The sequence below is a fragment of the Triturus cristatus genome, chromosome 4_2, assembly GCF_964204655.1.
Source record: "Triturus cristatus chromosome 4_2, aTriCri1.1, whole genome shotgun sequence".
Taxonomy (NCBI): Eukaryota; Metazoa; Chordata; class Amphibia; order Caudata; family Salamandridae; genus Triturus; species Triturus cristatus.
Window position 1 is genome coordinate 506,344,611 of NC_140586.1, and position 23,152 is coordinate 506,367,762.

The 23,152-nt window shown below is 41.1% G+C and overlaps 1 protein-coding gene across 1 annotated transcript in view; it reads left to right on the plus strand.

Annotated features, from left to right (window-relative positions):
* The window catches only part of LOC146834628 (vitellogenin-A2-like), a 77,949-nt gene that overhangs the window by 43,077 nt on the left and 11,720 nt on the right, over nucleotides 1-23,152 (plus strand). Inside the window, exons 24-30 of the mRNA XM_085602100.1 lie at nucleotides 1,564-1,614; nucleotides 2,835-2,939; nucleotides 16,154-16,366; nucleotides 16,463-16,605; nucleotides 19,045-19,183; nucleotides 19,277-19,412; nucleotides 20,941-21,127. Of these exons, the coding sequence (XP_085458226.1) occupies nucleotides 1,564-1,614; nucleotides 2,835-2,939; nucleotides 16,154-16,366; nucleotides 16,463-16,605; nucleotides 19,045-19,183; nucleotides 19,277-19,412; nucleotides 20,941-21,127 (974 nt within the window). The remainder of the gene's footprint in view (nucleotides 1-1,563; nucleotides 1,615-2,834; nucleotides 2,940-16,153; nucleotides 16,367-16,462; nucleotides 16,606-19,044; nucleotides 19,184-19,276; nucleotides 19,413-20,940; nucleotides 21,128-23,152) is intronic.

A 23,152-nucleotide genomic window follows, 5' to 3' on the forward strand; every position in this document is an offset into this window, starting at 1 on the left:
TGCAATATTAGAGAACCTGACCTCAGTGATACTTTGCTCGGGTACATCAATGGCTCCTTCCTCAAACTCTCATTAGCGCTGGCTATTCCTTGTTCACTGCTCTTCTACATGTTCATTAGATCCATCTGTGTGTTCATCTTTAGGGTGACATATGTGCGTGATTTTAACTCCTTTCGATCCTGCTTTCAAACAGTCTGCATGCACTTCAGCTGTGATTCCAGCTCATTACATTACTGATGCTCTATAATGGCTTGAGGAGGGTATTTAATCCTGCAATAGTAATGTCAGTTACAAACCACATTTTGTACAGATATACCTTAGCAGTACTACCCAACAAAAAAATCACTGTATTTTGTGAACATGTTTACAACATATAATTTCTTTTGTAGACAGGTACCCATGTTAGAGTATATGTAAAATAGCTCAATATCAAATATTATTATTCATTGCAGCAGGTGTGTAAATACAGTGCAGAATCACATAACTTGACCAATTTAAAATATGCAGCAGAACAGGTCTAGCTAACACTTGTTATTTAATACACATTTCAGCTTTCCTTTTCATCCATCCCTCCAAAATTGTTAACTCATCCACACTTTGAAATAAACTATAATGGTAAAACATTCATGAAAGCTCTTCACTCATAATATATTTTGCAAGCCAAATGGTATTTATTCTGGAAAAGTGGATATAACAGTATGTATGAAATCAGGATAAAGAAAACCCCTTTTAGAAGAGCTAAAAACTGCTTCAACAGAAGCTGTCAAGTTGAAATGAATGAATACAACCTGTCACTCATTCTGCTTGATTCCTCAATCACCTCTAGTCCACTATTTGGGAATAAGCTAGCAGTAAAGTTGAATTTCTAAAATTAATTAAATGTATTTCATTTTATGGGAATTACATTTGGGAAATGCTTAATATTAATGGTATTTAAATTTTAAATAAAATTGACATTTTTTACGTGTTTTATTAAGTGTGAATATAGCTACAATGCAATGAAGCGCTGTACCGGAGACAAGTTACAATGTATGTAGGTGAAACGAAATACAACTTTTTGGGATGAGGAAGGTGGTGATGAGGACAAAGTGAATAGGTTTAGAAAGCTAATAGTAGAATGAACAGAAAGTATGAGAGATGGGGAACTGATGAAGTGGGGGCACCTTAAATTAAATGGCAGTAGGGGTAGTGAAGTGATGGAGCGCTTCTTGAAGAGATGATTCTTGAGATCCTTCCAGAACAAAAGCAGTGATCTGACCTGCTCGATTTGATTTGGGGAGTTGATCCAACCTTTTGACCTGGAGTGCCATCCCTTCTTTTTCTTCATGCTGATCCACATTTGCAGACTGGAGACTGTTCTCCTGCATGTTGTTTGTGTTTGTTAGAGGTTATGTTCTTGGTTGCCAATGTATGGAAGGATGTTGGTATTGACAGTCTTGTAAATGATGCAGCTGATGTTGAATATTATGCGTCAGGCGTGATAATCACTTGTTTGTGCAGCATCAATTGCATGTTTAGAGAAAGGACCACCAAACATATCTCTTCTCATTGTTTCTCCTGCAGACGAACCCTGACATTTATGACCTACGTTTCACCCCAGCATACAGAAGCTCTGTAAGTGGTATTCAAAATAATTTGAAGTTAATATTTGTGATATTTTATGTTGATTTACTTGAATTATGTGTAAGGAGCAATAAGATTTCTCTAACGTTAGCACCACATTGTATATTTCATAAAAAACAGAATGTGGGGTTTTCATATGGGAAACTAAGCCATTTCTCTAAGTTGAGCACTAAGTGGAACTGGTCACAAAATCAAGACACATTCATAAAAATAGTAAGAGGCCCATTAACATGGTGGGCGGACTTTGTTTGCCCGCCACCGTAACGGTAAACGGGACCGACCGCCAGAAGTGCAGAGGTCCCGCTATGGCAATAAGGATGTACCCGCAACCCTGGCGGTCGCATCCTGCAGATTATGCATTGAGGCGGGCGGTGCTTTCAGCAGCACCCGCTGCAATGCAAAATATGCATGTCTTGCATTGGCCTGCCACCCTGTGCATGCCAATGAAGGGAGATAACATGGGTACCCCTGAAGTGCAGGCATCCACCCCCCCACCCCTTCGGGGGCCTGTTGCGGGCTCCTAAAGGCATGCCCCACGCACCCATCATAATATGGATGGCAGTGCCTGCAAGGCACCACCACTATATTGAGGGCCTTTTCTGCCCGGCCGGGAATCCGACCGGCAGAAAAGCAGTGGACGGTCTTTCTGTCCGCCACGGTGCCCCTCGCCATACTAAAATGGCGGGGGTTGAAACAGGAGTATCTGGTGTGTGGATCGCCACCGCCGGGCCGGCGATTTGCCCGATATGCTAATAGGCCCCTAAGTACCTTTTACAGGCCACAGTGTTTTGATACAGTTTGGGGGTTCAGCGATACCTTTGTAGATAGAAATTAAAGTATGTTTAAATGTTGAAGGGACTTGTCGTTCCTTACTTTGCTTAGCTCAGTTCATACAATAGCAGTATTCATGCTTTAGCTGCTGCTATTATGTGGAAGGATGACCTTCAAACACATCCAGTTCTGCCATACCTCAATCCAAGATATCTTTAGCAGAATGACAGAAAGATTAGTAAAATAACGTTTGATAGAAACACAGTAATACATGACCATCAAGCTCAATTGTGAGGGTTTAGTTGGTCCTGAGATCTCTAAGGGTCAGTCAGGCCTGCAAATATATTTTAAAGTTGTTTTTTAAAGTTATTGCCATAACTACCATTTATGTAAACTGCATTTAAATAAGCATTTTCCTAAACTACTTTGTAATAATCCAGAATCCTAAGAAGAGAGCCTCAGGACACAGAGCTTCTTCCCAGTCCAGCTCCAGTTCTTCAAGCAGCAGCAGTAGCAGTGCCTCCAATGCCAGAAGATCTCAGAGGGTAGGTGCTGCATTAAAATAGATCCATATTACATTGTCCCCCCATGTCAGACATCTTGGGATTGCTCCTTTTCAGATTCTGCAAATTAACAAATTACACTGGCCAACACTGAGGAAGTGGAGATGGAACGCTGGTCACCTTGGAGGAGGGTTGGATCACGAAATCAGGACTTTCGGTGCCATGCAAACTATTACAGAAGGGCTGTATTTCAAGGGAATGCCCACATTTCTAGAAGCAAACAAGTTTTATGATTAAAACACACCACTTTGAACCTGGATTTATCCGCTGTGACCATCAAATTAGGGAATTCTATACTACTCTACCACTGAAAAGAGCATACTCTCAAATTTTTTGGAGTATAAACTCAAAAAGGTTTGACAAAAATGTGCTTTCACAATGTTGGTGAAACTGGATTGTGCTATATGAAAAACGATCTGTTGATTGGTTAACATTGTCTAATGTCAGCCATGTACATATGACCTTATGGTATTTCCTTTTTGCTTTGGAAAATATCATATTTGGACTTGCTTCTGATCAACATCTGCTGTCGGGTACATCTTACCTATTACAAGCCTTACTGTTTACTTTGCATGTTTATGAATCTATAAACTACCAGCCTCCATTTAACTAGGGTGTTACAATTTTCAGATTTTTAAGTGATTTACAAAATGCATTACCTCGTTATTCTGAAAGGACATTACTGCTGGACACTTGTCTGTAATGTATCCCTGATTCCTTCTTCTATATAACAAGGACATATATATATATATATATATATATATTACCTACTGGCGGTCGCCAGTAGGTAGTTATAGTTAGGACCACGTTTCCATAGGAAAACCTCAACATTCTATTTTGAATAACTTTGGCGCCGGTCGACGAATCCTCGCGAATTTTTCAAAATAGGTGGGGCGCTATGCTCCGCTCCTACCCTGAAAGTCTCGGGGGGATTCGTCAAGCGGGGGCTGAGATAAAAGGGGGGTCCCAAAACGCGTTTTTCCCATGCATTTTTCCATAGGACCTTTAGACAGGGCTACAGCCCGAACGGCTGAACAGAATTACTAGAAATTTGGCAGAGAGGTAGTCCTCAGGTCAAGGAAGTGCCTTTTGTACGTTTGGTGTAAATCTGTTCAGTAGATTCTGAGAAAATAGCCTTTAAATCAATATATATATCTGAGCCAGCTTACGGTGCGCTTACGGTACGCTTACCGTACGCGTACGGTGGCGTGCGCGAGCGCGATTCTGATTGGCCCTTAGATCTTGGTAAACATTCGAATCGGTCGAAACCAGGAAGCGGCGGCCGCCATTTTCTCTCTCGCACTCTGAGGGGGGAGCTGATAAACAAATGCCAAAAACATATAAAGGGGCTGTTTAGACAGCGCCCATGCACATAACCATGTTAGTTGAGTCTTCAAAGATCCCCCAAGGCAAAAAACGGTAATTTTAAATTTTTCGAAAATTTCGCCGATTATGCTTACCGTACGCTTACCGTACGCGTACGGTAAAAAATTATAAAAAAAAAAATCCACACTCTCTCCACCCCGTGTGCAAATGGTGGCCGAAGTCCACCATTTGTGCATGGCTTATTAGAACACAGCATTTCCCAAAAAAATTTCAACAGATTACCTATCACAAGGAAGCGCATAATATGTCCTCCATGTGCGCACGGTGCGCGAAGCGCATCGTGCGTACATGGCCCATCTAGCGTAACGTGGGCACGCGGTGCGCGTAGCGCACCGCGTGTCCACCGTGCGTGCACGGCACTAACTGCGTAAAGTGCGTAAAGCGCACCGCGTGCTCACTGTGCGTGCACGGAACGAACTGCGTTAAGTGGGCGCGCACGCCACGAATGGCGTAAAGTAACTTAGCATTTAAAAAACCGTACAAATTCACTGAAAAAACCATAGGTTTCACACACGTTATAGTTAGGAATTAGCATTTAAAAAACCTTGCAAATTCAATGAAAAAACCATAGGTTTCACACATGTTATAGTTAGCTGGAAATTTTACTGATAAAAAACCAATGAAATTCCCCCGTTATAGTTAGTGCAGGCAACTATAACTCACACGACCGCAATCTTCTGCTGATGACATATGTGTCTTTATGAAAAAAAAATATTTGTAATATATGTATAGCTAAAAATGTATGGAAGAAGACATGGGCAAATAAGTGTCTAAATACAGTATTAGCATCAGCAGAGGATTGCGGTCGCGTGAGTTATAGTTGCCTGCACTAACTATAACGGGGGAATTTCATTGGTTTTTTATCAGTAAAATTTCCAGCTAACTATAACATGTGTGAAACCTATGGTTTTTTCATTGAATTTGCAAGGTTTTTTAAATGCTAATTCCTAACTATAACGTGTGTGAAACCTATGGTTTTTTCAGTGATATATATATATATATATATATATATATATATTCACTGAAAAAACCATAGGTTTCACACACGTTATAGTTAGGAAATAGCATTTAAAAAACCTGCAAATTCACTGAAAAAACAATAGGTTTCACACATGTTATAGTTAGCTGGACATTTTACTGATAAAAAACCAATGAAATTCCCCCGTTATAGTTAGTGCAGGCAACTATAACTCACGCGACCGCAATCCTCTGCTGATGCTAATACTGTATTTAGACACTTATTTGCCCATGTCTTCTTCCATTAAATTTTAGCTATACATATATTACTAATATCTTTTTTTCATAAAGACACATATGTCATCAGCAGAGGATTGCGGTCGCGTGAGTTATAGTTGCCTGCACTAACTATAACGGGGGAATTTCATTGGTTTTTTATCAGTAAAATGTCCAGCTAACTATAACATGTGTGAAACCTATGGTTTTTTCAGTGAATTTGCAAGGTTTTTTAAATGCTATTTCCTAACTATAACGTGTGTGAAACCTATGGTTTTTTCAGTGAATTTGTACGTTTTTTTAAATGCTAAGTTACTTTACGCCATTCGTGGTGTGCGCACCCACTTAACGCAGTTCGTTCCGTGCGCGCACCGTGAGCTTCGCGCACCGCGCGAAGACTTTACACAGTTAGTGCCGTGCACGCACGGGCACGCGGTGCGCTACGCGCACCGCGTGCCCACGTTACGCTCGATGGGCCATGTACGCACGATGCGCTTCGCGCACCGTGCGCACATGGAGAACATATTATGTGCTTCGTTGCGAAAAGAAATCTTTTTACTTTTCATACAGTATTTGTTATGCCATGCACAATTAGTGCCCTGCGGGCACCATTTGCCCACGGGGTGGGGAAGAGTGTGGTTGATTTTTTTTTTTATTTTGGAAATTTTTAGCGTTTTTTCGCCGATTTTTCGAAAAAAATTAAAATTGATTTTTTGGCCTTGGGGGTTCATTGGGGACACCAGCAGCAAGGCTATGTGATTAGGAGCTGTCTAAACAGCCCCTTTACATGTTTTTTCCCTTTGTTAATCCTCCACCCCTCAGAGTGCGAGAGAGAAAATGGCGGCCGCCGCTTCCTGGTTTCGACCGATTCGAATGTTTACTAAGATCGAACAGCCAATCAGAATCGCGCTCGCGCACGTCACCGTACGCGTACGGTAAGCGCACGGTAAGCGCACCGTAAGCTGGCTCAGATATATATATTGATTTAAAGGCTATTTTCTCAGAATCTACTGAACAGATTTACACCAAACCTACAAAAGGCACTTCCTTGACCTGTAGACTACCTCTCTGCCAAATTTCAAGGAACTCTGTTCAGCCGTTCGGGCTGTAGCTGTGTCTAAAGGTCCTATGGAAAAATGCATGGGAAAAACGCGTTTTCCTGAGAAAATAGCATTTAAAAGCATATATATATGTGGGCGGAGCCTAACCACATATCTCATCCTGAGATCTGATTGGCTGTCAGCACTTCATCCAAGAAGTGTTGGCAGCCATCTTGGGACCAATATACATGATAGCACCTCATTAAAAAGCATTGCAGTTAATAGAAGCTTTTAAGACTTTAGTTACATTATAAATCATTTGTTGATGGTACCATACTCATTTTAGGAATTGTGGTATGTTCTAAGGTGATTTCACCATGTGAAAAAGCCTTCTGCTGGGATATCATGATTGAGAGAAAAATATTTTCTCATGCTTTTACCACAGAGGTTTGGAAGGTGATCTATAAGCTAAACTGAGAGCTTATTTTCTGTAAATTCACATTATCTTTCTCAGTCATGTGAGAATGAAGTCTGACATTCTCAGTAAAACATGTACATCCAACAAGGGCAGAGACTGTCAGTTGATTCCTTTGTGTTCTACTGCAGCTTCCCAGGGTGTTCCAAAGTACTACTAGAGCGCTAACAGTCCTACTTATGATAAACGTATGGCACACCTGAAGCCATCTTGCTTGGATTAAAGTGGTAACTCTCAAAACATTTAATTTAAAAAGGAACAAAATGAGGGGGTTCATTTTTCCATAAAAAGTATGATTAGTGCTGCAGAAAGAAAAATTAGGGCACATTTTGAGTGACTTCTCAAATCCTCTTCTATTTCATTAAAAAATTCTGACATGCAGACTGAAACATGCACTTTCAATACCAGCAGCAGTTTTCCCTGGTGAGCAATAGCTTTACTACAGTGATCTAATGAGCAAAAAGAGTGCTAACATTCTGAATTTATGGCAAATGTGTGACACATCTGAATGCCTTCTTGATGGAATCAAAGTAAAAAACTGAAAGTATTTCCTACTGAGGAGACTGCAGTAAATGAGGAAATTAGGAAACTTCATAACAAATAAGTCTCCCAAGATGGCCACCAGAGACAAAAGAGCCCAAATGTAGCCCAAATATCACCCAGATGTAGCCCAAGTGTAGCCCAATGACAGAATGTCCCAGAATGTTCTTAAAAACAACTAGAGCGCTTACTGTCTTCATTAAGACAAAAGTATGGCACACCTGAAGCCATCTTGATTGGAATAAACTGGTAACACTTAAAACATTTAATTTAAAAAGGAACACAATGAGGGGGTTCATTTTGCCATAGAAATTATGATTAATGCTGAAGAAAGAAAATGAGGGCACATTTTGAGTGACTTCTCAAATCCTCTTCTATTTCATTAAAATATTCCGACATGCAGACTGAAACATGCACTTTTAATACCAGGAGCAGACTTCCATGGTGAACAGTAGTTTTACTACAGTTATCTAATGAGCAACTAGAGTGCTAACATTCAGAATTTATGGCAAATGTGTGACATATCTGAATACCTTCATGATGGAATCAAAGTAAAAAACTGAAAGCATTTCCTACTGAGGAGACTGCAGTACATGAGGAAATTAGGAAACTTCATAACAAATAAATCTCCCAAGATGGCCACCGGAGACAAAAGTGCCCAAATGTAGCCCAAAATCACCCAGATGTAGCCCAAATATAGCCCAATGACAGAAGTGTGCAAAACACTTATTATTTTGTGTTTTTGCAGTGTTATATAGTGCAGGCTTGTCAGGTATTGGAGTGCTTTACATGAGCATTGGTTACATCACACAAGAACAAATTCATTTTGGTTGTAGACATGGGGAGACTAAGTGATTTGACCAGAATCACAGAATGTCGAGCTGAAGCAGAAACTTCAACCTGGTTCCCCAGTTGCAAAGTCTGCAGTTCTGGAAGTAACAACACATCCTCTCCCCTAAGTGCAACATTTAATCAAGTGGTCAACTGGATAAAAAAACATAAAGATAACAAATAATTTAAAAGTGCTTTGTCGCTATTTGAAAACTCTGAAAATATGTCCTTGTTTTAGTCTTTTAGAGCACTAACCATAATTTTGATGCCAATAAGACCCTCTCATATATGTAATTTCTAAAGGAAATGCTCTAGGTATTACAGTTTTGATTACATCAAGATGATGTCAGGCGTTCCACACTTCTGTAATAAATATAGAATGTTAGCAATCTAGTTGTTCATTAGGATACTGTTGAGAGGCAGAGGCCAAGGGCACGGACTCTGAAAATTGAAGGCAGGTAGGAGGGTGCAAAGGCAACAATTTAACCACACTGAGCAGGCAGGAAGGGCCGTGGAAGCACAACGGACTATGGAGGGCAGTGGAAAGGGGGGCAGGAGCAACAAACCAACAATACAGGACTTGTAAGAGAGGCTGTGGCAATGCAATAGACCATTGTGGGCAAAAGGAAGAGGCAATGGTAGTACAACCATACATGCCAACAGACCCGATTCAGCCAGGAAACGTCCAATGTTTTTAAGCTCAAATGGGCTTTATTTGATCTGTCTCCTGTCTACAATCTCCTCTTTTTCAATGTAACTCAAAGGGGAAAATCAATACCCCAGTTTTTTTTCAAAATCTCCCTCTTACCAAGTTCAAAATGTTCGCAAGTATGGTACATTGGATCATGGAAGGAAATGGGATAGGGACATGGACTCGGATAACAGAGGACAGAAGGGACATGGAGAGGTGCACCAAACTGACCCTACAGGGCAGGCATCAGGGTTTGCAGCAGCACAATACACCACACAGCGCATGCGGGATGGGAGTGCAGCACAACAATCCATAGAAAGCAAGAGGGAGGGGACAGGACCATGCACATGGACAACAGAGAACAGATGGGAAAGAGGCAATGGTAGCTAGCTGACCATAATGGACAGACAGGAGAGAAAGCTGCAGCATAACAGACCATAAAGGGCAGGAGGGACGGATCAGGGGCATTACAATGGAACAGACAAGCCAGGAGGGAGGGAGTAGGGGTCTGCACATGTAAACAGAGGGCCGGGGGCAAGGGGGCAGGAGCAGCAAGATAGCCATGGAGGTAAGGCAGGATGGGCACTAGAAGCAAGACACACCATGAAGAGCAACAGTGAGACTGTGATGGCATACACACAGACCATGGAGGGAAGGTGGGAGGGGGTCAGGGGCAGCTAACTGACCACACAGGGAAGGTGGGAGGGGCCATGGCAGCACAGAAAACCATGCATGGCAAGTGGGAGGGTTAGTGGCAGCACAATGGCTATGATGGGCAAGAAGGAGGCTTCAGGGGCATGCACAAAGGACGATGGAGGATAGAAGGGAGGGTCAGGACCTGTGCACAGACAAGAAAGTTCAGGGGAAGGGGCCTCACAACAAACAGACCACACGGGGCAGGCAGGAGGAGCAGTTGCAGCACAACAGACCAGGGAGGGCAGAAGGCTGTGGCAGTACAATGGACCATGTAGGACAGGAGGAAGAGGATAGGGGCATGGCATGTGGACAGGCAGGGTGGAGGTGGCAGGGACAGGTTACAGTCATCTGACAATGCTAGGCAGGTGGGAGGGGAGTGGCAGCTCAACAGAACACTCAGAGTAGATAGGAGTGGCAGGTCCATGGGACATGGTGGGCAAAAAGGATGGAGCAGGGGCATGCACAAAGACATCGGAGGGCAGGGGGAAGGAGAATAGGGGCAGCAAGCTAAGCACAGAGTTTAAGCAGGAGGTCAATGATGGGGCATAGAATTAGGCAATGGAGTGCAGGAGGAGTGGACTGGTACATCATACTAAATTGAGGGCAGTGGCAGCACATCAGACCATGCATGGCAGGAGGGAGGAGGCTAGTCCATGGATTCACACAACAGATAGGGAGGAGGGGGATGGGGCAGCAAGCTAACTGTTCAGAGAAGGCGGGTATTAGGAACTTTATTGTTTTTAAAACATTGTGTCTGTGCGAACTACTTAAAATATGAACAAGTATGCAGCATAATCTCACTTTTATTCAGGAAGAAGAGGACGTTTGTGACTGTGACTCCGGGCTCACTTGGCAGAAACACCCCCTGACCCTCCACCCCTATCGCAAAATGTAATGCCTGTGAAAAGGGTGGGTGAACACAGTGTTATATAGAACATAGTCCTGAGAGCACGATTGAAAATGAAAACTAGATCTAGTGTATGGTATAAACTATGCACCAAAAAGTGTGATATAAGATGAACCGGGCGTGAAATATAATATGCAATACATTGTGCGCAATGACAGATTCATTGGAAAGTGCGAGATAGCACAGGCACTAGCGTGTGCTATGCGATATGCGCCTTGGAGTGTAATATGCACAGGGCAGTGTTGTGTAACCTAACTAGTCTCTAAAGTTGTAATATAAATTATGTGCTGGGGAGTGTAACGTTGCATATGCACTGTGACAAAGATATGGATCCCAGATTGTAATATGTGTGGCATAGCACTGTGCGTTATAACATAGGCATCGAGAAAGGCACGTTAGATGGGGCAATATAACCCGTGCGAAGACAAATGTGGCATGACATATTCACGGGGTGCTGTTACAGTGCACATGGGCTAGAGAGTGTCATAGCATATGCACTAGCTAGTGGAATACAACACAGAGGTGTGTGGCACTCGGCAGGCAATGGTGGGTGTAACACAGCATTGGGCTCTGTCAGGAGCGTGCTGTGACTCTCAAGTGATGTTCGTCCCCTTTCCAGAGAGTAAAATAAAAAGTATTACACATCCGGCAGTGGATGTGTGTTTTATTAACCGTGAGGGGGGTTTCTTGCATAGTTTTGGTCGAATTTTTGTCGAATCCCCTTTGAATGGCTTGGTGTGCATGTGTATTAAATGTGCCCGTCAATAGCTACCCATGTTTGTATAAATAAACGACAAGGGTGTCTACCGGGATTAGGCACGGTAGGGCATCAGACATGTCAGAGCTTCACTAGTGGTGTAAATACATTCCACGTGGATTCATTGCATGCATAGTCGCCTTTTAATGAAAATCACGCAAATCGTCATGGTGATAGGTACGTACGGTTTGTCCAGCATGTCCTAGGTGTGTCTATGAATATATATTTTTTAAAAATAATAAAAAACAGTGGCCGGCCCTGGGGATTGGGGTCAAAAAAATATAATTAGGAGACAGGCCCTGGGGGATGGGGTCATCAGGGCCAATAAATTAGAATAAGAAGGGGAACCACACAGCCCCCCTTCTTAAAAAACTAAAATAAATAAAAGACTGGCATCATGCCGGAGGACATGCCCCCTCCGTGCAGCACTCTGCAAACGCGCCCCCAACAGGCATCTCCAGTATGCACCAGGGAGCTGCGCTGCAGACAGGTGTTCTGAGGCCAAGCCCCTTTTTACACCTCTCTGCAACGCAGCTCTGTGGCGCTTACTGGAGGTACCTAGTGGTCTAGTTTGACCCTAGGGACCCTTAGGATTTAAGGGGACTTAATCTCTCAACTTAGAACAGCCACAGGGCGCGTTTACACAGTGGTGAAGGGAGGGGACGGGGCCTGAGGTGACGTGTGCAAACACGCACTATGGCACGTTTTAAATTGGGGATATAATTTCCCTTCAATACTGAGGGCCCCTGGGGGCTAACTAGCCCACCAAGTGCTTCCAGTAAGCGCCACTGAGCTGCATTGCAGAGAGGTGGTCCAGGCCGTGCCACTTTTTACACCTATCTGCAACGCAGCTCTGTGGCACTTACTGGAGGTACCTAGTGGGCTAGTTGGACCCTAGGGACCCTCAGGATACAAATGAACTTAATCTCCCAACTAAAAACGGACACAGGGCGTGTTTACACAGTGGTGAAGGGAGGGGACGGGGCCTGAGTTAACGTGTGCAAAAACGCACTGTGGCCTGTTTTAAGAGGTAGATTTAATCCCCATGCCCTATTATATACTAGGGGCTTACAGAGGAGGTCATGCTAATCACAGGGGGACCCCAACGCATAATGTTCCCTAGTGTATGTAGGTGTTTTCACTGTATTCTAAGTGTCTTTTAACATAGCACTGGCTCTAGGACTGGTTAGTCAGACTCAGTTACCACCAGTATCCGTCTGAAAAAGTTGAGGGTACTGGATGATTTTGCAACAAGGCTTCTTTCTGCTCTTCTTTTTGTTCTTTCTGCACGTTATCCTTCTTCCTGCACTTATCTTCGTATTTGAGGACTTCTGTTGCTTCTTTCTGCACTTCTTTTGTTTCTTTCTGTGCATTTTTTCTTCTTTCTTCACATGTCGTATCTCTGTAGGCATAGTTAGAAATTAGCATTTAAAAAACCTTTGAAATTCACAGAAAAAACCATAGGTTTCAGGCACGTTATAGTTAGGAATTAGCATTTAAAAAACCTCAGAAATTCACTGAAAAAACCATAGGTTTTAGGGGTGTTATAGTTAGCTGGACTTTTCACTTGTGCAAAACCATTGAAATTCCCCCGTTATAGTTAGTTCAGCTAACTATAACTCGCGCACCCGCAATGCACTGCTGATGACGTCACATATTACATCACTCATGACATGGTCAGTGACATCACTCATGACATCACTGATGACATCTCAAATGACATCACTGATGACATCACTGATGACATCATCCTTGTGATAGAGTGGCAGACCTCCTCTCACCCTAATATAACCTTTGATACACACATTCAAAAATAGAGACTAAAATTTCCAAAACAATGGACATACCAATACCAGTTACAACAACCTCTTCAGTAATTCTAAGATCCACATACACATCCACTCATTCACCAACAGTCCTATACAGTCACTCATACATGTACTCACTCATCATATGTACTCATACACCTATACATCCTGTTACACAATGCCACTCATCCATAGAGTTACTCACACACATAGTCACTCATGCTAATAAAGAATCAAACATACATTTACTTGCATGTACAGTTATACACACACCACCACACTTACTTCTACGGAAACTTACACATACTTAGTCTTTTAAACAATCACTCATAGAAACACATACTTATTCATACAGGAACTCTTTCAATCTCTCACTCTCACATATACTCACATATATACACCAATAGTCACATATACTAGTTTAAAACATATGTAGTTACTCATAAAGATACTATTGAGACAGTCATTCACTCACTAACACACCCATACACACACTCATCCACCCATACAGTCCTGCACACATGCTGTGTTCAACACATACAAACAGTGAGTCACTCATTCATGCACCTATGCGCTACGTAATACCCCCCACCGAACCATGCAGACACTCAGACTGATACTCAAAAAACCAACTAATAACCTATATAGACACCCATGTAGCTACTCACCAACCCATGCAGCCACTTATACACAAAGTGAGAGACTGATACAGATATTTACATATTTAAACATTACTCACTAAGCCATGTATTCACTATGATACACTTAATCAGGGAGTTACACAATCAATTTTTCAAAAACAAATCATCCATTTAGACACTTATATACCCATTTATTCTTCCACCGACCTTGAGATATACATATATAAAACTTATTTAATTTTCAGAAAAACACACATTCACTGGATGATGTCATCAGTGATGTCATCAGTGATGTCATTTGAGATGTCATCAGTGATGTCATGAGTGATGTCACTGACCATGTCATGAGTGATGTAATATGTGACGTCATCAGCAGTGCATTGCGGGCGTGCGAGTTATAGTTAGCTGAACTAACTATAACGGGGGAATTTCAATGGTTTTGTACAAGTGAAAAGTCCAGCTAACTATAACACCCCTGAAACTTATGGTTTTTTCAGTGAATATATATATATATATATATATATATATATATATATAGAGCAAATACATTTATAGATTTGCTCTTTCTCAGTGACAAACCACAGAACCCTGTACCGTTCATAAGGAATAAAGATAATTCATTGTAATTGCTCCATTCCCATATGAAGATTCATTTATGTTGGCCTTTGTGCAGTCCTGATGTTGCATTATTAGTGTTCTATGCACAGTCCACAAGATGTGGGAGTCTTCTGTAGGTCAGAGAGACACTGGATTAGCTGCCTGCTCATAGCCCTAGATAACGCGTTACTATTTTGTTCTTAATCCAGATGATGCATTAATGTTCTGTACATATTCCAAAGCATGCATACATTCTTCATAAGCGACAAACAAAAAATCATGAGTGGAATGCTTGAATTAATTTCAGCCACTGGTTATTACTCTAGCTGCATTCCAGTCCATAGTTTTGCCAGCTATGCCAGTCTAGGCAGAGACCAGTCATATGCAAATCACAATGTGGTCCTGCTCCATATATATGCCACTCTGAACTATAATACCAGGTCCCATACAGATGGGGATACAAGCACCCAAGACATTTTACAAGCTATGTGTGACGCCAGTCCAATAACACAGTTGTTTGGAAACTTATACTTGGGTTTAACCATTGCATGAAGGGTGCCTCTCTTAGCTTCCGCTCTGTCTGGTGCAGCACGTTGAGAAGAAAACAATTGATTATTACAAGGCCCAGTTCATTACAAGTGATACATTCAAGTGAGGCACTTATCACTTTCTATTTTTCCTGTAAACCATCTTGACAATACATAGTGCTGTCTACAACAAACTCAGGGAGGAGTCTTTCTGCACTGCAATAGAAAACATCTTCATGTTCTATATGAAGAATTGGAGATATCAAAGCAATAATTCCCTCTGCAACTGAGGAGAAGAAGTCGTTGTGTGCCTAAAATAAACCAGGGCAGGGATGTTTGTTTTTTATGATAAACATCCACTAATTTTGAAAGGTAAATCTGCTGATTATCGCTGATGCAAATTGTATCCTATGAAACAATAATGAAGATCATTTGGAAAAAAAAGCTTTTTTTTCAATGATAAACAGGCAGAGAAGGTGCAACTGTTCTGTTTAATGAATTAGAATAAACTAGATGAAACATCAGTGTCCCTTACAAGAGACTATAGTTTATGAATTATTCACTAACAACAAATGCATCAGGCTTCATACTCCTTGATTGTCTCTAGGTCGAGAAAGCTTGTAATCACTAGAGGCAGAGGCTTAGAAGAGAGGTATTTTTAGAGTCCCACAGATGGTGGTGAAGTTTCTATAGACTGCGCAATTGCAATTTGGAACGCACGGAATATGTTTCCTATGATGAACTTGGAAGTCGAGGCATTATGGGTTATCGGGGCTCTGCTATACAGCATAAGTACAACCAGTTGCGTTATACACAAGCTGGCCGAGCAATTCATTGCAATTCCCATCTATGGAAACCAAAAAACTTTGCATATGGCCCTTTTTTCTTATTATATTGCAAGGTTTTCCTCTGAGCAGGGTGCCCCATGTTTAATAGAGCTAAGGTGTTGTCTGAACAAACATCCACTTTAGGAAGTGCCTGTGCATCCCACCTGACAATAGAACTGGTGCAGAGTTTTCAGGTCTCCATTTTAATAGCTATTTTCCACTTTTGTCACATGCCTCTAGCCTGCATTTATGGGAGACAACAAGCCCCCAGTGCTGGCTGTTACTGCTCAAGCGGTGAGAAATGACAACAAGAAACAAGGATACCAGGTGATTGTATACGCCGACTACCACACCTCCAAGCCCCAGATCCAGGCCTATGCAATGGAAATCGCCGGCTCCAGTAGATGGCGTGCCTGTGCAAATGCAATTGTTGTCAACTCTCATGAAGCCCAGGTGAGGCCGGGGGAGCAGACGACACAGGGAAATTAACATCTCCTCTGTATAGAATATATCAAATGTAATATATGTAATTTCTTACATTATGATTAGGCTTACCTGAAATGGGGTCAGAATTGCAAGGACTACAAAATTGCTGCAAAGGCTCAAACTGGTCACTTTGGCAGTCAACCGGGCCTGAGGCTGATGGTGGAGTGGCCGAAAATTCCATCAAAACTGAAATCGGCTGGAAAATGGTAATATTTCTACATTATGTAAGAATTTACTAATTTTATATATTCAGGAAAAGCAAGAAATACTATATTCTGAGGTAGGCACCAACAGGTGATTTCCCCATGTGACTTACACATTAGCACTATAGAAAGTCTCAATCCAACCTGTAGTTTAAGTAGTGTTAAGCATGATGATAGGTCATAGGAGTACAGAAAATAAAACTGGGTATTCAAAATGTTTTATGTTACAATACTGCGGAATAGACATCTTACATGATGTTCAGCCCCAAAGTTCAAAACGTACCCAACATATGACACAACTAACCAGCATGCCTAGACATTTGATGCTTGATGTTAGTCTCCATTAACCTGTACTAGCAATGTAGCTTTACCTGAAGGTCAACTTCAAGCTTATTTAGACCTTTTTCTCTTGAGTAGTTTTTCAATGATCTAACTTATGAATGAATCAAGGTGAACCGTTAGAAGAACAGGTCATTTAGGTTTTTGTCAAACCACTTTTAACTTAACCTGGTGCATGTACCTCATTCCGCTGCCAAGCCACTACATTTTTATCCCAATATTCAAAAGAAGGCATGCTTTGTGACATAAAAAAAAACCATTCAGTTCTCTCCGCATGCATTGATGGGCCTAAACTAAAATCCTTAACTTCTAATCAATGCAACATTTTTGCGTATTTTAATTTAGTCGCATAACTTACTTAAAATATTTTCACAAGTGCAATAATTATGGGCCCGATTCACAGAACTAACTTAAGACAAAATCCTAAACTTACTACCCTTTTGGTATTCACAGAAGGCACTTACTTATTTTGGTATTCAGAGAAGGCACTTACTCATTTCGGTATCCACAGAAGTGAGGAGTCCTAACTTTAGGACTCCTAAATGCCTTCTGTGAATACTGAAAGTCTTAAAGTTAGCATTTTTCTCAGTTTAGGAGAAGTAAAGTTAGGACTCCTAACTTTAGGACTCCTGAATGCCTTGTGTGAATACCGAAAGTCTTAAAGTCAGGATTTTTCTCAGTTTAGGAGTAGTAAAGCTAGGACTCCTATCTTTAGAACTCCTAAATGCCTTCTGTGAATACCGAAAGTCCTAAAGTTAGGATTTTTCTCAGTTTAGGAGTCCTAAAGTTAGGATTCCTAACTTTACTACTCCTAAACTGAGAAAAATCCTAATTTTAAGACTGTCGGTATTCACAGAAGGCATTTAGGAGTCCTAAAGTTAGACCTCCTAACTTCTGTGAATACCGAAATGAGTAAGTTCCTTCTGTGAATACCAAAATGAGTAAGTGCCTTCTGTGAATACCAAAATGGTAGTAAGTTCAGGATTTTGTCTTAAGTTAGTTCTGTCAATCGGGCCCCCTGTGTTTGTCTCATGCGGTGCTAGGAATGAACAAATACTACAATTATGTTAAATTTTTCAATACCAAGCTTTCAGGCTGGATTGGGTACTTCCTCTAATGGGAGAGAGGCACAAAGAAATCTGACAGTTACAAACATTTAGGGGCATTTAGAGTCTGACGGCATGGTGCAGCCTCCATCAACCAATAGATGCCTCTCTATGCAATACTTGAAGTTCCTGTGCCCTGCAGAAATGTGAGGGTGCAAGGTTTACACTGGTAGAACCTTAGCTGGTTCTCTGTGGGAAACCCTTGAATGGGGGTCCATTAATCTTGGGACTACAGACCCATAGTGGCCAGTTGCTCCATGCTTTTTATGGTGATGCGACTGTCACTCTTATTGAAAATCTCATAGTGGCCTACACACTACATGTATGAGGAATTTTTATTTTTGTGTTGTTTTGGAACAAACTTCCACTTTGTGAGTTTGTTCTTGTAGCAGGTATATCAAACATGGCGCTCACTCATCAGATATTCAGTGACTTTGATGAAGCCTCCTCAGAAGCGCCTTCACTCAGAGCACAGAAATCCGTGCCTGGCAGGTAGTGATTGCTGCATCAGCTGGGGTGTACTCTGCTAGGAGTGTGGAGGCCAGAACCTCTGCTGACCTGGAGGCTGCCAGGCCACCCTCTAAACTCTAAAGGAATCCCCAGGAATTATCTAACTCTACACTCTAAAGGAATCCCCCGGAATGATCTAACTCACCAGTGATGGCACTGACATAACCTATGCCGAAGGACTGATTAATTGATTGCCAATGCCTATAATAGGACAGAACATGCACTTGAAAGATTGAAGGAAAGACTCCAAGTTGAAATATACAGTCTGCAAAATCTCAACTGATCGTAAATGACTCCCTACAAATAGATCAACTAGTTTTACATTCCTAAACCAAGCCAAACTCACCCATTAAGGAGCATGATTAGCTATTTAAAAAACTGCTACAATGCAGAGCACTATATTTATGGAAACATTACCACCTAATTTTATACTTCATCTAAATGAGTAAATCAGCATCGAAAAATGAATGTTTTATCAATTATGCAGGGCTGCACAGTTTGTCCCAGGAGCTGCACTTATGGCTGGGTTCTCTGAAAAGATGCGGAAAAATCCCTCTAAGAAAGCAATAGTGGTCCTCTCACTAAGCTCTCCAAGAACCATTGATGCAGTTATGCAGGTTCCAAGGGTAAATATTACAGCTACTGACAGTAACATATTTGTATCTATGTAAAGAGTGGATCCAACGATATTTACTGCCTTTTTTCTGATTACTCTGCAGCTCACACTTTATTACAGATCCATTCAGCTTCCAGTTGCAATCCCTGCTGCTCATCCTACGCAGATCTCATCCCTTCAGTCCCCCAGCTGGAATATTTTTACAGAAGCCCCTGACTACCTGCTGGACAATCTGAGAGGTAAACACCTGGGATTACTTATATCTAGCTATTCCTTTGCTCTCGAATGTCAATTTAATTTTCTTTTAAGGCCACACTTGCTGTTTGCCTGGAATATCAGAACATGCCACACATTTGTGTAAAAAAAGTTAAAATATAAAATTGCAAAATTTCAATATATTCATGTCCTCCTAATTACAATAATTAGTTTGAGGAATATTATAAAATCACTGAGCACAAGGCCCAATAAAAACTGGTACTACGTCATACTTTAAATGTCATTTTGTTAAAGATATAGGGCCATATGTAGGAAGCCCAATACCGGTCGGTAACGGCTGATTTTCGGTAAAAATCACGTTACTGACCGGTATTCAGGCTTTTGGTATGTAGGGGGGACATTTCAGGATTCGGTAATTTTACCGATTTGGTAAATACCGAATCCTGAAATGAGATGTAGGGGGAGTGTGTGGGTGTAGTGTGGATTCGTTATTTACCACCATCTAAAAGTTGGTGGTAAATGACGAATGTCTTAGAAAAAGCATTATTTGGCCCTTAGAAGTGTGCAATGTGGCAGACATACATGCCCTTAGGGCATGTATGTGTGCCACATGTGCACACATGCAGGAATCAGGGGTGCAACAGGGTGTCACTGTGACACCCTGCCACCCTTGATTGTGCTCCCCCATTACCGAATCGGTATTTACCGATTCGGTAATGGTAACTGGCTTCCCATTGATTCCTATGGGCCTCCTGGCCCATAGGAATCAATGGGAAGCCAGTTACCATTACTGAATCAGTAAATACCGATTCTTAATTACCGGCCAATTCCGAATCGGTAATTTTTACCGACTGATTACCTACATAGCATTTACCACTTCATAAATACCGAATCGGTAAAATTCGGTATTTATGAAGTGGTAAATGTTAGGCTACCTACATAAGGCCCATAGTTGTCTAAACTTTTAAACGCTCAAATAGCAGGCACTCTAATAATATATATTCATACCATGGCTAGGCATGTGCATTGAAATTTGCAATACATATAGGATTTTAACGAGGCATGTTGCAATCCATGCAACCATGGCTTTGCTAAGTCAAAATAAATGAGTATGCACGACGAAGGAAATGTGCAGTCATTTACCTGAAGTGAACATAAATAAAATCAGGTTTGTACAATGAGGCACTTGGTGTTGATGATAGGACCAAATATTTAAACATGGATGCCAGTTAGTAGTAGCAGCAGCTACCCTTGGCTTTCCATTTGGTAACCTTGATCTCAGGCATCCTGTGGTCAGAGGCAGTACTATCACATAGGCTAATTTCAGTCATTTTCACTCCTAGCAGTTCCTCATCACTAACAAGGATGAAGTTGATGAGCTAGGTCTGAGAAAGGGGCCAATTCAGGAGCATCAACCTTTAAAAAAGTGTCCTGTCACTTCCAGTAACCAGTGCATTGCTGAAAATCAATGTCTTGTTTTTAGAGTTTCTGTTTTTCTCACTGTACGGTGTCCAAATATAATTATTTGAATTTGTGTTTAAAATTTCTTAGGTCGCTGCACGGTTTCCAAAGACACAATCACTACCTTTAATGATGTCGCTTTTAACTACTCGATGCCCAGAAGCTGCTACCATGTCCTGGTCCAAGACTGTAGTCCTGATCTGAACTTCCTGGTGATGATGAAGAAAGTGAGAGAGTCTTCCGAGCAAAAGGCCATCAATGTCAAACTTGGCAGCTAGTGAGTATTTTCAGTCTAACAAGCTGAATGTTCAAAAGTGTGTATCCTTGGTGTTACCCTTAGATGTTAATCTCACAAAACCAGTAGAAATGTGTTCCTTGTGTGTTTTATTCTATGAAATGATTGTCTAATGATTTTTATGCTTTATCGGATTACAGAGGTGGTTAACTCAATGGTTGAATATAGTATTCTATATGGAAGTTTACATAGATTATTATGTTTGAGCCATTCAAACATCAGTACCTTCTCTACCCAATTTGATGGCCTCTTTGGACTAAGATGATGCTTTTAACCTAGCACTGAAACAAATGTGTTTACTTCATTAAAATGGCAGATGTCATTACGCAGCACATGGCACATTTCTTTATCAAGCTCATAAGAAAAATAGCTAGTGCAAGTGACCCCACATAGGTGTCAATCTGAGGAAATGTGGAGATTAGACTGATGGACACAGGATTCAAAAACCTTGAAGGACATAGAAAAAAACTGTGCACTCCGGTTCTAGTTTAAAACAGTTTAGGAACACTGGGTCTGTTATCTGAGGAGGAGCGTTGCTTGCGGTCAGGGTAATATCTCACCTCTCGCTGAGCTATAAATATATGACGATAGCTATGAAAGGACTCAAAAATCATGCAGAGTATCTTACAGTGGATCATTTGGCTAATAAGAATCCAGTTGATCTCTCTGGTACCCTGTACCAACCATACTGTTTGATATTGCCTACTAAGAAAAAACTGTAACCAATTAAGCTCACTCACCTCCAAGCCATCTCTGATGATATGATTAAGTAGGATAACATGATAAGCCATAACAAATGCTACAGATAGGAAGATTGGGGCATTGACATGTCTCTGATCCAAGTCCATTTGTAGGTCATCTAAAATAGATACCAGAACAGATTCAGTATTATGTGGTGGGTGAAAGCCAGCTTGTGAATCATCTAAGAAGTTTGTCTATTGTGAATGAGTACATAGGATACTTCCCACACATTTTTTGTGGTTTTGGGAATGATTGTTAAAAGTGAAATTGGATGATACTCTTTATGTCGTATGAGTCACTGTCTTTTTTTCACTTTGTAACAACAGTTTCTTCTTTAAGGGTGCTAGGAATAAATTCTTGTTCAAGTGGATAGTTAAATTAAACAAGCAAATGGTCAGATTTAGTGCTGGGTAATAGATGGACAAGGTTTTAATGGGGTGTCTGAGTTTACTTAGGCAATCATAGAGAGTAGGTCTTCTCTAGTCATCTGGACTGAAGAAGATACATTTTAGAACTGAATTTTAGGTTGGGGAGGCAGGGAAAAAACCTTTGTAAATATCTAGGCCGAAGTTGACAAAGTTTTCCACAAATACAAGTTGAGTTGCTTGCACAACACTTGTGCTGGAATCATGCAAGAGGTTATTGTGGAAGTGTCAGAGAGCTGAGAATCAAAATGATTTATTTCTGCTTATTTGAGTCACTGATTACAAGACAAAAATAATTTTGTCCTACCCAAATAAATGTTTTTTGTATGCAGCTAGCCCTTTTTTAAACTCTTCTTTCACCTTTAACAGGATCCCCCCATTTGCATTGTAGCCAGCTGGGTTTAACTTTGACCTGTGCTAAATCATGGGAGTAATATGGAGCAGAAACTCATTTAGAATTTAAAGGGGCATGGTTATCAAATGCCATCATTAACCACTTGGAGAAGAGCAGACATTGATACTAAGCTAGCTCTGTATTTTTAAGACTAATCCCATCAAAGGACTTGGCAATATTAGTTAATATTGCTCTGTTAACTGCAAGAAATCCTAATAGTATAGGAAGTCTGTGTTTCCTTTGGTAACAATAATCAGATTTAATCAATATTATGGTCATACGGGGAGAAGGAAGGACAGAAGGTTTACCTAATGACAATTAATGATTAGACATGTTCTAAAGCATGTCCTTTCAAACCTGTGGGTACAGATATTGATTGTATTAGTTGATTGTGTACATTCAACCAAACAATTCATTAAAAAAAATCCCCTTTGGCTCTCATCTGAG